Source organism: Urocampus carinirostris, chromosome 13, assembly GCF_059441175.1.
Source record: "Urocampus carinirostris isolate Australia breed hairy pipefish chromosome 13, RoL_Ucar_1.0, whole genome shotgun sequence".
Lineage (NCBI taxonomy): Eukaryota > Metazoa > Chordata > Actinopteri > Syngnathiformes > Syngnathidae > Urocampus > Urocampus carinirostris.
This window is the reverse complement of record NC_142361.1, coordinates 33,307,083-33,322,844: the sequence shown is the minus strand read 5'-3', so window position 1 is coordinate 33,322,844 and position 15,762 is coordinate 33,307,083. Positions and strand designations below refer to the sequence as shown.

The 15,762-nt window shown below is 40.3% G+C and overlaps 1 protein-coding gene across 1 annotated transcript in view; it reads right to left on the bottom strand.

Annotated features, from left to right (window-relative positions):
- Positions 1-11,746, bottom strand: part of slc1a4 (solute carrier family 1 member 4) — a 36,091-nt gene extending 24,345 nt beyond the window's left edge. Inside the window, 2 exon segments of the mRNA XM_088351709.1 lie at positions 1,190-1,232; positions 11,200-11,746. Coding sequence (XP_088207835.1) covers positions 1,190-1,232; positions 11,200-11,696 — 540 coding nt within the window. The 5' untranslated portion in view covers positions 11,697-11,746.
- Between the last annotated feature and the right edge of the window lie 4,016 nt (positions 11,747-15,762).

The window sequence follows — 15,762 nt, the reverse complement described above, 5'->3', positions numbered from 1 at the left end:
GGATTAATGTGGGATTTTACTCCCCCGGGTGGAGTTCAAGAGCCTCATGGCATGAGGAAGAAATGATCTCCTCAGTCTGTGCGTGGAACAAGATTATGATCCCGGCTGAGAGTCGCTCATGCACAATGGCGTCCGTCTCGAGAGGTAACATACAGAAATGAAATATCTAAAGTTTGGGAGACTGGATACTACATGTCTATCTCTATCTATCTATCTCTTATCTCTATCTTTATATCTATCCCTCTATCTCTCTATCTTTATATCTCTCTGTTTCTCTTTATTTCTCTATATCTCTATCTATCTATCTGTCTATCTCTATCTATCTACCTATCTATGTATCTCTTATCTCTATCAATCTCTCTATCTTTATATCTCTCTATCCATCTTTATTTCTCTATCTCTATCTATCTATCTCTCTGTCTATCTATCTATCTATCTATCTATCTATCTAGACATCTAGACATCTGGACATCTGCCCTACTTACGAACGATCGTTCATAAGTAACCTGTATTGTTTTAAAACTGAAAAATAAACGTTTAATAAAATAATATGCTCTATAAAGATAAATAAAGTTAAGTTAAACTTACTTTTGGAAGATGGGCTACAACAGGTCCTCCCCCGTGGTAAAAAGTGGCCGCAAAAGAAAAGCGATCCAACCATTTTCTCAACCGCATCAAGCTTTCTTATTCCGCTTTTGTTTTAAAAGAAATGGCTCGCCTCTTCTTTACACTTTGTACCAACCAGATTGGATACACGAGATATTAACCAATAAAAACGTCAAAGTATTATTTGTCATGATTACCGATTGAGAGCACCTGCGACTGCTAATTGGCGCCAACATCCTGGACAGCTGATTGGCTGATGCTCTCTTTTTAAACCCCCGGCTTCCAAGAGGAAGCCGTCAGATCGTTATGCGAACTGTTGCCACCAGCTCAGTAAGCCTTTTTGTCCGACTCTGTTCCTGCCCTGCTTCTCTCTGCCTGATCTTCGTTGCCAACCTGTTTCCGGATGTGTTTCCGGTAAGTTCCGTTTTGATAAATTTTGTATTTCATAGTCTCGTGTTTATTATCATTTGCCACATTATCAACTTCCTGTTCATTTAAGAAAAAATATAGAATTATCCCATGATTTGATGAATCGTTTATATAGTCGGCTATTGGAATCGCCGTGAAGACGGAAGAAACTCACCGAGCGAAAAGCGGCAGCCACCAAGTTTGAAGGGAATAGGTTCCTGTAAGAGATACAAAAGAAATTAACAACAAGCCAAAATCTTTTTAAAGGGACAGTATATTTTAAGTGAGCACTAGATGTTGCTGTTGTTTGGTGTAATGCGACCAAAATGAGAGCCAAACTGCAGCATTTTACGTCTCTTTTTGTATTGAAGGATTTTATACATTTTACTATCAAGGATTTTATACAATTAAATACAAGTTACATTTATCGAGTGCGATGAAGATTTTCACCGAGTGGGCTTCAGTTCACGCTGTTCCACACTCGGAATGTTTTGGCAGGGGAATTTTGATAACAGGACTCTGACGAAGGACGTCAGGCATTGTTTTGATAAGCGCTCTGCTGTTATGAGTTTTCCAGACATCGAGGCGAGGGGGCTTTCATTGGCACGCCCACGGGAGGAGCCGGCACACCAGCTTGCTGGGAAAAAACGTGGGCAGAGGAAAAAAGGCAGAAGATCGAGAGAGGAGGCTTGACGGAGACTCGAGCGACACCAATTCGGCTAATTCGACGGAGTTCAGTTCGTCGAATTGTTTAAGAAATTAAATCTGCCCTCGTGTGGAAATTTTCTAACACTATTGCCCAGCCTTTTTGATGTCTTTGGGCACCCATAGAAGCAAGATGGCGGACAATTACGTCAGCTCCCTTTAGGTGAGGCTCATGTTATGTAAAATACATTCAAATTTCTCAACCTACGGATACTTTCAAAGATGCAAGTCTATATGACAGTTCACTTATTTTATGATGTCATTTAAAATCATCATTTTCATAAATGAATGAATTTTTTCACCAGTAGGAGGCGCTAAATAAGACGTACTGTTCCTTTAACGGAAAAAAATAGGTCCAGTGAAACCTACATTTTTGTCTGTTATGAAGAAAGACAATACGTCACTAAATAGTTGAAAGAATATTTTGAACAAGAATCTGTTAGCATTAGCATGATGTAGCCACAGCACGCAAGGACAGCTAGAATGTCGCATATCAGTGTTTTCAATTAAAGGGACAGTGTGAATTATATACGAGCCCCAGTGGTGTAAAATACTAAAAACACGATTTATATAAAAAGAAAAAAACACATGTACTACCCCTTTAACATCATTTAGTTTCAAAGACTTGTATGCAGTGTTCCCTCTAAGCTGAGAAAATCGAGCCAGACCACAAAAATCAGGGCTCAAAGTGACTCATTAAGAAGCGACTTAAGTCAAAGTTACAGGGCATGAAGGTCAAAATACACGGGTTCCCCTGACGTTGTGTCCTAAATGCGGTATTTCGAAGTCGAGTCGAAGTAGAACGAAGTTGAGTAAAGTTAGTGGAGCTTGTCGAGAACCGGCTTCTTCGGCTCGGCTCACTAAAAGGAACCGGCTCTTTCGGGTCCTAAACGGCTCTTCGGGTTGTTTTTGTTTCTTTAATCCCAACATGACCAAATATTATGTAAAATGATGCACAAAATGACTTAAAAGAAGGGGGGAATAGAACAAAAAAGAAAAAAATACCAAAATGAAAAAGTAGTGAAAAGCTGAGAAAAAAAAGAAACAAAAGGAAGAGAAAAAAAGAAGGAAAAATGCCAGAAAAAAATAAAATGTAAGAAAAAAAATAAAATAAATAGGATTAAGTAACAGATCGGGAAAAAATAAACAAAATTTTTTTTAAAGGAATTTTTAAAAAAGTAGAAAAAAAACACTGAAAAAAAAATAGAGAACAAAAAAAGCAAGAAAAAAATGAACAGTTAGGAAAAAATAAACACAATGAGATTTTTTTTTAAAAAAGAATTTTGAAAAATAATTGGAAAAAAAAAGGAAAATGAAGAAAAGGTTTGTGTTGCATTCAAATCATTTCCAATGATATCAAGTGAATCTTGTTGCCAACATTGTACTTCCACTAAAAAATGTGATTAAGTACAGTTCTGTATCTTGCAACCGACTCAATAAGCCCCCAAAAATGTTAATATTATGCGACAAAATATATCAGGAAATAAAAAGAAATGGAAATCTTGTGAAAGAATTGTAAGAACAAACGACGTACATGAGTCAATTCATTCAAAAGAGTAAAATCATTTTGCATTGCCGGAAACTCAGCAGAATGTCAAGTTTTGGACATGTTTGATAATGAATTATCTTGCCACACTTGGGATTACGGTCGCTCACTGTTGTTTCAAGCGTTGCTCCCCGACTTTGTGTGAACGCTCAGACCCGTAAGGAAAATGACAGGGAACAATGCTTGTATGTTATAAACTTTAGAATGATATCACTCAACTCGAGACGCCCTTAGAAGTAGGCTTGGCGGCCATTTTACAAGTACGAAAGCCCGAGGGACGATTTTGAAGAGGTAGTTTGTCCCGGTAGTGTTTTTAGCACTTCTTGGCTTTTTACGTGGAGGTAGAGCGCTCGTCTTGGGATCAAGGGATCCCGGTTCGAATCCCGGCTCGTCCGTGTTACATGTCAAAGTGTCCTTGGGTAAGACACTGAACCCCTAATACCCCCAATAAGCAGGTTAGCGCCTTACATGGCTGCACGGCCGCTATTGGGAAATGTGGAGCACATTGTAAAGCGCTTTGGGAAGACTTGACTTGAAAAGCGCTATATAAATGCACATCATTTCATTTCATTTCATAAAGCCGCAGTGTTTAAAATGTAGCAAAAAAATAGCGGATTTACAGTAAGACCAGCCAAAATATAATTTCCTCTTCTCACTAAATTGCATTTCCTGCCTCCCTCTTTGCATAATTCACATTTCCTCTTTCCATGAAATATTTTGTGCAAAAATCTAAGAAAAGAAAACCCCCAGGAATTTTCATGTGACCTCAAAATGTGAAGCGTTATAAATATTGAATTCTTTACGGGCAGGGTTGGGTAGGATTACTTTAACTGGATTACTTTCAATGACTTTTGGATTACTCCAATACCAAATATGCTAATAAAAGACAAAAGAAAGTAAATATGAATAAAATGACTCAATTTTGTGCAGGCTTGGGGAGTAACAGAATACACGGAACGGCAAAAATCATGTCGGCAAGCTGTTTGGATTTATTTTCAATTTGTTTCTGTCGCATTTTAGAGATCAAAGCCAGGAGAGAAAGCTTACCACGTGTTGTGAGTCATCATTTTATTCATATTTAGTTTCTTTTGTCTGTTATTAGCATATTTGGTATTGGAGTCATCCAAAAATAATTGAAAGTAATCCAGTTAAAGTAACCCTACCCAACCCTGCATTTGATGTTAGTTTTGCCGGAGATCAAAGCCAGTAATGAAAGCTTACCACGTGTTGTGAGTCATCATTTTATTCATATTTAGTTTCTTTTGTCTGTTATTAGCATATTTGGTATTGGAGTAATCCAAAAGTCATTGAAAGTAATCCAGTTAAAGTAACCCGACCCAACCCTGCATTTTATGTTCGTTTTGCCAGAGATCAAAGAGATCAAAGCCAGGAGAGAAAGCTTACCACCTGTTGTGAGTCATCATTTTATTCATATTTAGTTTCTTTTGTCTGTTATTAGCATATTTGGTATTGGAGTAATCCAAAAGTCATTGAAAGTAATCCAGTTAAAGTAACCCGACCCAACCCTGCATTTTATGTTCGTTTTGCCAGAGATCAAAGAGATCAAAGCCAGGAGAGAAAGCTTACCACCTGTTGTGAGTCATCATTTTATTCATATTTAGTTTCTTTTGTCTTTTATTAGCATATTTGGTATTGGAGTCATCCAAAAATAATTGAAAGTAATCCAGTTAAAGTAACCCTACCCAACCCTGCATTTGATGTTAGTTTTGCCGGAGATCAAAGAGATCAAAGCCAGTAATGAAAGCTTACCACGTGTTGTGAGTCATCATTTTATTCATATTTAGTTTCTTTTGTCTTTTATTAGCATATTTGGTATTGGAGTCATTCAAAAGTCATTGAAAGTAATCCAGTTAAAGTAACCCTACCCAACCCTGCATTTGATGTTCGTTTTGCCGGAGATCAAAGAGATCAAAGCCAGGAGAGAAAGCTTACCACGTGTTGTGAGTCATCATTTTATTCATATTCAGTTTCTTTTGTCTTTTATTAGCATATTTGGTATTGGAGTAATCCAAAAGTAATTGAAAGTAATCCAGTTAAAGTAATCCTACCCAACCCTGCCCGTAAAGAATTCAATATTTATAACGCTTCACATTTTGAGGTCACATGAAAATTCCTGGGGGTTTTCTTTTCTTAGATTTTTGCACAAAATATTTCATGGAAAGAGGAAATGTGAATTATGCAAAGAGGGAGGCAGGAAATGCAATTTAGTGAGAAGAGGAAATTATATTTTGGCTGGTCTTACTGTAAATTTTAGGCTAGGATCCGCTATTTTTTTGCTACATTTTAAACACTGCGGCTTTATGAAATGAAATGAAATGATTTGCATTTATATAGCGCTTTTCAAGTCAAGTCTTCCCAAAGCGCTTTACAATGTGCTCCACATTACCCAATAGCGGCCTTGCAGCCATGTAAGGCGCTAACCTGCTTACTGGGGGTATTAGGGGTTCAGTGTCTTACCCAAGGACACTTTGACATGTAACACGGACGAGCCGGGATTCGAACCGGGATCCCTTGATCCCAAGACGAGCGCTCTACCTCCACGTAAAAAGCCAAGAAGTGCTAAAAACACTACCGGGACAAACTACCTCTTCTTCTTTTGTCTTTTATTATTATATTTGCTATTGGAGTCATCCAAAAGTCATTGAAAGTAATCCAGTTAAAGTAACCCTACCCAACCCTTGTCAGTAAAGCACACAAAGGATTACCGGAGCCGTGGGTCTTTTCCACGTATTTTTTGTGTTTGGGGTGTTGTTTTATCCCGTTGTGCAAGGAAACACAGGTTTATTCCCACAGTTAGCGCACGTCTGACCGATTCAATGCATAAAACCTTGGCAACCCCTCACTCGTCTTATAGGCCATATAAGCTGTAAATCTGCTGAGTCGGGTTTTTTTTTAATGGATGTGCTGTTACAAAAACAAAATAACATTTTATTCTCTCTTGTATCCTGATTTTTTTCCATCTTGACTAAGGAGGCATAGGCACCTTTGACTTCTCATCTCATCTCATTAGCCGTACCACTTATCCTCAGTAGGGTCGCGGGGGGCTGGAGCCCATCCCAGCCATCTCCAGGCAGTGGGCAGGGGACACCCTGAACTGGTTGCCAGCCAATCGCAGGGCACATGGGGACAGACAACTCACTCGCTCAGTCACACCTAGGGACAATTGGGACCGGCCAATCCACCTGAAATGCATGTCTTTGGAATGTGGGAGGAAACCGGAGTGCCCGGAAAAAAAAACACGAAAGCACGGTGAGAACATGCAAACTCCACACAGGAAGGTTTGATCTTGTTGATTTGTAACTATGAGGGACAATGTGTATTATTTAGCGCAGGAGTGTCAAACTCATTTGAACTCGGGGGCCACACGATGGAACAAACATTCTGTCGGGGGCCGAAAAAAAAGAAAAAGAGAGATAAAGAAATAAGAGAAAGAGGGAGGGAAAAGGAAAGACGGTGGGACGAAGAAAGAACAAGAGAGAGAGGGTGAAACAAAAGAGATAAAAGGTTGTGAGGAAGAGAAAAAAAGAAGGAAAAATTTAGAAAAAAGCCAGAAAAAAAGAAAAGAAAGAAACGTAGGAAAAAAGTAAATAGAGAACAAAAAAAAAAGTAACAGCTCGGAAAAATGAACACAATGAGATTTTTTTAAAGGAATTAAAAAAAAACTAGAAAAAAAAAAACGGAAAAAAGTTTGTGTTGCATTCAAATAAATTCCAATTATATCAAGTGAATGCTGTTGCCAACATTGTACTTCCACTAAAAATGTGATTAAGTACAGTTCTGTATCTTCCAACCGACTAAATAAGCCCCCAAAAATGTTAATATTATGCGACAAAATATATCAGGAAATAAAAAGAAATGGATATCTCGTGAAAGAATTGTAAGAACAAACGACGTACATGAGTCAATTCATTCAAAAGAGAAAAATCATTTTGCATTGCCGGAAACTCAGCAACATGTCAAGTTTTGGACATGTTTGATAATTACCGTATTTTCCGCACTATAAGACGCACTTAGAAGCCTTTATTTTTTTCAAAAGCTGACCATGCGCCTTATTATACAGTGCGCCTTATATATGGATCAATATTAAGTCGCAAAGTCTTGCAACTAAGGCAAGCAGCCGCCGACTAGATTTTCCCCCTAAGTCATCCGCGGTGTATGCTGGGATTTATATACCGGCGTTTCATTTCCTAACCAATGTGTCAATCATCATTTGAATCGATCGCTACAGGCTAAAGTTATTCGGAGCCTCGGATAGGCTAGAGGGTCGGAACAAATCCTGCAATTGGCCGAAAAAGATGTGTCAATCATCCGTTAAATCGATCGCTATTGGCTGAAGTTATTCGGAGCTTCGGATAGGCTAGAGGGCCGAAACAAAGCCTGCAATTGGCCGAAAAGGATGACTGAATAGCAAGCTTGCTAAAGTACGCCATAAAGAAACATGTTTCATTAGTCTGTATTTGTAAACATTTTACTCTCCTGGATTTACTACACTCACGGGTGTAAGAAGACCATGGTTACGTATCATTATTGAAGGTGATGGCTGCAAGAGAACTTAGGTGAGCTATGCGGCTTTATATTTTCCCGGTATCTTGTTTTAGAACGATCTTGATGTCGCTGTGATGAGTTGAGTGAATGCAACTCAATTCCAAGTGTTTATTGTCATTTGCACAGTAAAGTTGCGGGCAAAAAAGAAAATAGAAACTAAGGAATGGTTGGCATTTCATGAATCCGAAGACTTCCGAATGATATTTGAAACGATGCATTTGAGTGACATCGTACGGACACCGCATCCGCACGTGTCTACGACACGTATTTGCTTCTTTGCAAGCTTTGGGAATGTTAAGGGGGTAATCAGTTGGACTGAACCATCTGACTGTTTTGTCCACGTTCCCATTGTAGCGCCTTATAACCCGGTGCGCCTTATCTATGGAAGATATAGGACCAAAAACTATTTTTGGGGGGTGCGCCCTATAACCCGGTGCGCCCTATAGTGCGGAAAATACGGTAATTATCTTGCCACACTTGGGATTGCCGTTGCTCACTGTTGTTTCAAGGGTTGCTCACAGACTTTGTGTGAACGCTCAGACCCGTGGAAAATGACAGGGAACATTGGTAGTGACTCATTTTGTTCTTCCCCGAAGTGCCGTGATCCTATATTTGATGATCTTCAGCACGTCCAAGGTTTGAGTGCACAGTGACTCGGGTGAAGTGAAACTAGACAGTTTCGGTCAAAAGTGAAAGCGAACAGGGTTAACCACCGGTCAACAACCTGGTAGAGGACGACAGGAGTAGTAGAATAATGAGGGTTCTAGCGCTGCTGAATTTGGTAGCGGCAAGCTGGTAATGTTCTTTTTTGGAAGACCGGAGAGCAGGGCATCACAGTTATCTCAACGAGAAGATACCTTTGGGTTTAAATGGGAGAGAAATGGGCAGAAGATGTCAAAACCAAATTTGGGTTATATTTGATGGAATTGAATGCAATCATAAGGTCTAAAATCTTGGAGTTTGTCGTGTCCGGCATGGTCGCCGTGGCAACCGGCTGGCCCCGCCCCCCTGGGAAACAGCTGAAGCGGATCGCTTAATTTGCGCGTTTGCTTCTTAAGGGGGCTTTAGGGGGTCCTGGCTCATTGCATTTTCTGTTTTGCATTTTCTGTCTGCATTTCCCGTTCTGTTTTGCTCTGTCCTGTTTTGTTTGAGTCGGAAGAAACATGTGTTTGCACGTTTTTAGTTAAAGCCTGTTTTTGATCTGTTTTGTCCCTGAGTTTTGGACGACTTTTATTTTGCCAAATAAAAGTTTTGATCGTCAACGCAATTGAGTTCTCCCTTCCTGCCTCCTGCCTCCGTTCTGGTCTGGTCCCCTCGTGACAGAGTTTTGGTAATAGTTTCTCTTTCACTTTCAGGGCCAATGACTAAGACCTTTGTTTTGTCCAAAGAAGTTGTCAGTCATCCATATCATAATATCTAAGATACATTTTTAAAGGTATCTATGGGCGAACACATCAACCTTCCATGTAGTCATCATCCGTCCGATCTCCTCTTTCTTCCACTCAGTCGCTTTACTTCCACATCCTCTCATATTTAGTGACCCTATGACTAGGGTTTGCGGGACCTTTCGGCAAGTGGAGAGGTGTTGTAAAAGGATAGTGGGATGTTTGGAAGCGTTCTAAGGGATGGGCAGGGCACCTGTATGATACGGCAGGGGTAAACCAGTGAAAGCGGTCGGGCTCTGCTGTTGAGCAGAAGAGTGTGTTGTGTCACCATGACCTGAGTGACATGGCCGCTCTTTTGTGTCCCGTTTCATCTGGAGGGACGAAAGCATGACCGACTTAGGTACCGGGGTGCCTAACTTGGGTGTTTGGGCATTTGGGTTGGCCATGGTCCAAAAATGTTTGTGTGTGGGGGGGTTTTTTTGGGCTATTTTTTCCCTTTTTTATTTTCTTTGTTATTGTATGTGTTTGTCTTGCTGTCTGTCACCCCTCTTGAGGGATATGACCAAGGTAGATGTCTAGATAGATAGATAGCTAGATAGATAGCTAGATGTTTAGATAGATAGCTAGATGGATAGAAAAGTCTAGATAGATGTCTAGATAGATAGATATGTCTAGATAGATAGAGATGTCTAGATAGATAGAGATGTCTAGATAGATAGAGATGTCTAGATAGATGTCTAGATAGACGTTTAGATGTTTGGATAAATAGATAGATGTCTAGATAGATGTCTAGATAGATAGAGATGTCTCGATGTCTAGATAGAAAGGTAGAGATGTCTAGATGGATAGATGTCTAGATATATAGGTAAAGGTGTCTAGATAGATGTCTAGATAGATAGAGATGTCTGGATAGATGTCCAGATAGATGTCTAGATAGATGTCTAGATAGATAGATAGAGATGTCTAGATTGATAGAGATGTCTAGATAGATAGAGATGTCTAGATTGATAGAGATGTCTAGATAAATGTCTAGATACATAGGTAGAGATGTCTGGATAGATAGATTACTAGATAGATGTTTAGATGTTTAGATAGATAGGGATGTCTAGATAGATGTCTAGATCGACGTTTAGATGTTTGGATAGATAGATGTCTAGATAGATGTCTAGATAGATGTCTAGATAGATGGAGATGTCTAGATAGATGTTTAGATGTCTAGATAGATAGATGTCTAGATAGATAGATGGAGATTTCTAGATAGATAGATAGAGATTTCTAGATAGATAGAGAAGTCTAGATAGATAGATAGAGAAGTCTAGATAGATTGATAGAGATGTCTAGATTGATAGAGAAGTCTAGATAGATAGATAGAGATGTCTAGATTGATAGAGATGTATAGATAGATAGATTACTAGATAGACGTTTAGATGTTTGGATAGATAGAGAGATGTCTAGATAGATGTCTAGAATGATGGAGATATCTAGATAGATAAATGTCTAGATAGATAGATGGAGATTTCTAGATAGATCGATAGAGAAGTCTAAATAGATAGATGTCTGGATTGATAGAGATGTCTGGATTGATAGAGATGTCTAGATTGATAGAGATGTCTAGATACATAGATGTCTAGATACATAGGTAGAGATGTCTAGATAGGTGTCTAGAGAGACGTTTAGATGTTCGGATAGATAGATAGATGTCTAGATAGGTAGATCTATGGGACTTTTGTCATCAGGGGACACGGCAATATGAAGCTGGGTGTCGTCGGCATAACTATGGGAATCAGAAAAGTACCGGGCCTAAAATTGAACCTTGGGGAACCCCTCATGTAAATTCATGGGTTCTGGAGGAACATGCATCCGTACCTACTAAGAAATGTCAGTCGTGAGGTAGGAATAAAGCCAGTTCTACACAATATTTAAGCGCCAAATATCCATAGACAGTCATAGGTTTCACCTAATCAATTGGAGAAAGTACGGTACCTGGCCAGGTCCAAAAACGAGTCTGCAGTTTCCTTGTTGTTGCTAACACTCTCCAGTTCCAGATTGTTTGTATTGAGGGCGCTGGCCCCCACTCCAGGTTTGATGATAAACGCCAAGGTCACCCCGATCCCGGAGGCGATGAGGGTGGTCACCAGAAAGTAGGCGACCGCGATGCCCCCCAGTTTGCCCAGAGATCTGGTGTCCAGACTGGCCGCTCCAGAAACCAAACTGCAGACCACCAGGGGCAAGATGATCATTTTGAGCATTCTGAGGAGCATCTCTCCAGGGAAGGCGAAGTAAGTCATCTGAGCCTTGCTCAAACTCATCTTGCGGACCGCCATGCCCAGTCCGACGCCCACCAGGACGCCCGAGACCGTCATGATCACCAGAAGGTTCCGGCCCAGGAACCGCATCAGTTTTTCGCGTGGGGTTTTCTGGTGTAGTCGTTCCGAGGAGCCGGACACGGCGTGGCCGTTGATTTCGCTCTTTTTCTCCATTTTGGGGGGTTTGTGTTCGACGCGTGGGAAGCACGACCGCGTGGTTTGGACACGCGCGACTCTCTACGATGGGGGTTCGGAGGGAGCCGGGGGGTTGTGGCGTGTCGTTCGAAAACGAAACGGCTCGAAGGGTCGGCTCTTTGAAGTTAAGGGCGGCTCCCCGCAAATTGGAACAAGGGTGCCTTCGAAACGCTCTGTCTCTTTCTCCCTCTCTTTTACTCTCCTCCCCTTTTTCTCTTTCTTTATATTTCCCTCTTACTCCCCCTCTCTCTCTTTATTCTAGTATCTCTCTCTCTTCCTGTGTCTCTTTCTCAGTCCATCTTTCTCTCTCTCTATCTCATTCTATTTCTTCCTCTATATTTATGTATCACTCTGTCTTTCTTTCTCTCGATGACTACACCTCTCTCTTGTTCTTTCTCTCTTCAACCCTGTCTTTTTATACCCCTCTCTCACGTTCCCTCGCTTTCTTTACCTGTTTCTTTCTCTTTCTCACTCTTTTTTTGCTCTTTTTTGCTCTGTCTTTACCACTCTCTCCTTTTCTCTCTCTTTCTCTCTTTCTTTTCAATCTACCTTTTTTATATCTTTCTATTGTGCTCTGTTTCCATCTCTTTCCCCCTCTTTTCCTTTCTTTCTTGATATCCATCTTTCTCTCTTGATCTCCATCCTTCTTTCTTGCTCTCTCTCTCTCTTTATATCTCTCTTTTTTCTCTCTTTCTATCTTTGCCTCTCTCTTGTTTCCCTTACCCCCCCCCCTCTCTCTCTCTCTCTCTCTCTCTCTCTCTCATTCCCTCTATCTTTCAATGTTTTTCTTTTTCTTCCCTTCTCTTTCTTGTTCTCGTTCACAATTTCTCTCTTTCAATCTCTCGTTTTCTATCTCTCTCTCTTTCTTCCTCTCCCTCTCTACCTCTGTTTCTCACACTTTCTCTCCTTTTTTTCAGTATCTTTGTTCTTCTCTTTCTCTTGTTCTCTCTCTCTCTCTCTCTTTATATGTCCCTCATACTCCCCCTCTCTCTATTCTATTATCTCTCTCTTCCTGTGTCTCTTTCTCAGTCCCTCTCTTTCTCTCCCATTCTCTTTCTTGCTTTATATTTATGTATCACTCCATCTTTCTTTCTCTCTGACTATTTCTCTCTTTCTTGATCGTTCTCTCTTCCACCCTGTCTCTGTATACCTCTCTCTCACGTTCCCTCTCTCTCTTTACACCTCTCTTTCTCTTTCTCACTATCTCTTTCTTGCTCTTTTTCACTTTGTATTTACCGCTCTCTCTTTTTCTCTTTCTCTTTTTTTTCCATCTACTTTTTTCTATATCTTTCTATCATGCTCTCTTTCTGCCTTATTTCCCTTTCTTTCTCTTTCTCTTTCTCTCTTGATCTCCATCTTTTTCTCTTGATCTCTCTCTCTCACTCTCTCACTCTCTATGTATCTCTCTCTTTTTTCTGTCTTTCTATGTTTGCCTCTTTCTTTTTTGTTTTTCTCTCTCTCTTGCTCCCTCTTTCTTTCTATCTCTTTCTTTTTCTTCCCTTCTCTCTCTTGTTCTTGTTGACAGTTTCTCTCTTTCAATCTATCTTTCTTTTTTTCTTTGTCTTGTGCTCTCTCTCTCTCTTTCTCTCTCTCTTTCTTCCTCTCTCTATCTCTGTTCCTCACACTGTCTCCCTCTTTTTGTCAATATCTTTGTTTTTTCTCTTACTCCTTTTCTTGATTTCTTTTGCTCTCTCTCTTTCGCTTTCTCTTTCTCTGTCTCTGTCTCTCAGAGGCACTCGTGACTGGTCAAAATGAGCGGCGTCATCTTTCTTTTTTGCCTAGTAAAAATATTTGAAACTTTAAGTTGGGTAAAAGTTCTCTGTACATTGAAACAATAGAGGCTATCTTATTATAGTACTCTAATACATATTCAAAATTAAATGATTTGATAAATAGTGTTGCATTATTTTCGCTAATATACCAACAAAAACAAGTCAAAAATCAGAAGAGCCGTTTAGGAGCCGAAAAAGCCGGCTTTTTTTTTCAGTGAGCCAGCCAAAAAAGCCGGTTCTCTAAAAATAGCCGGAATTTCCATCACTAGGATGCCGGTGTGGGTGATATTGTTGGGCAGCGGGGGCAGCCAATCCTGTCGCCTGACGCATGCGCAGTAGTAAGGACCGCTGCCCATGATGCAAGAATGTGGAATATTGCTCCAGAATCAATAATAATAACAATGAGGATCATATTTTGCTCGACATTCGAGAGTTTCTGCAAGTGGGTGTCATGCAAAATGGACGACTAGCGATTACAAATTGAAAATTAAAAAAAAAAAACACGTGAATGATATTATGTGTTATGCCTTAGGTAGTTATGAGTGCCAGAAATGATGTCAGAGTTAACTCAAAGTTAACTTTTTTGATTTATGTTGATTTTTGGTCACGGGCACAGCAGAAATGAGGGTTATTAGCGGTGATCACAAGTTCAGTACCTGTTTTCTACCAGCAGGAAGCGCTAAAGAGCAGATAACGGTTTTCTCATTTTTAAAACGCTTTTTATGTTTTACCGTATTTTCCGCACTATAAGGCGCACCTAAAAGTCTTAATTTTTTTCAAAAGCTGACCATGCGCCTTATAACACAGTGCGCCTTATATATGGCTCAATATTAAATTCGCAAGGTCTCGCAACTTACTCAACAGCCGCCGACTCGATTTTACCCCGAACGTGGAGTAGTCCGCGGTGTATGCTGGGATTTATATATCGGCGTTTCATTTCCTAAACAATGTGTCAATCATCCGTTAAATCGATCGCTATTGGCTGAAGTTATTCGGAGCCTCGGATTGGCTAGATGGCCAAAACAAACCCTGCAATCGGCCGAGTTTAGCAATGGCGTAGCAAGTCCGCGGTGTATGCTGGGATTTATATACCGGCGTTTCATTGGCTAACCAATGTGTCAATCATCCGTTAAATCGATCGCTATTGGCTGAAGTTATTCGGAGCCTCGGATTGGTTAGATGGCCAAAACAAACCCTGCAATCGGCCGAGTTTAGCAATGGCGTAGCAAGCTTGCTAAAGTACGCCATAAAGAAACATGTTTCATTAGTCTGTATTTGTAAACATTTTACTCTCCTGGATTTACTACACTCACGGTTGTAAGAAGACCATGATTGCGTATCATTATTGAACGTGAGAACTTAGGTGAGTTATGCGGCTTTATATTTTCCCGGTATCTTGTTTTAGAACGATCTTGATGTTGCTGTGATGAGTTGAGTGAATTCAAATCAATTCCAAGTGTTTATTGTCATATGCACAGTAAAGTTGTGAGCAAAAAAGAAAATAGAAACATAGAAATGTTTGGCATTTCTTGAATCCCAAGACTTCAACCTTCCGAATGATATTTGAAATGACGTATTTAAGTGACATCGTACGGACACCGCATCCGCACGTGTCTACGACACGTATTTGCTTCTTTGCAAGCTTTGGGAATGTTAAGGGGGTAATCAGTTGGACTGAATCATCTGACTGTTTTGTCCACGTTCCCATTGTAGCGCCTTATAATCCGGTGCGCCTTATCTATGGAAGATAAAGGACCAAAAACTATTTTTGGGGGGTGCGCCCTATAACCCGGTGCGCCCTATAGTGCGGAAAATACGGTACATTTAAATTCAAACGACAAAAGAAAATATCGACTCGAGATTAGTATTTTAGCTGCATGATTTTGATGGGGAGAATATGTCTTCGTGCGTGAATAATACGAATAAACCATTACATTCGATTTTCATTTTGGTAGAAGTCTGCCCAATTAGAGTGGGACCTCGCTACTTCGCGGTTCGACGTTCGCGGCTTCAGAGCTTCGCGGTCTGTAATGGTTAAAAAAAAAAAGAAGGCATGGGCCTTCCGGGAACCGGGTAGGAGACGCCGGTTTATGGCAAACCACAGACTTATTACACCATCCCCTGATCTAAAACCTACATGAGGGCAAGGAAAAACTCAAAAACCTCAACTCGAAGTCAAGTCATGTTTATTTGTGACGCCCTTAATCACAAAGAGTTCCTAAGGGCTGCAAAGACCACAGATTATTGCAAACTACAGCCTATTTTGACACCAT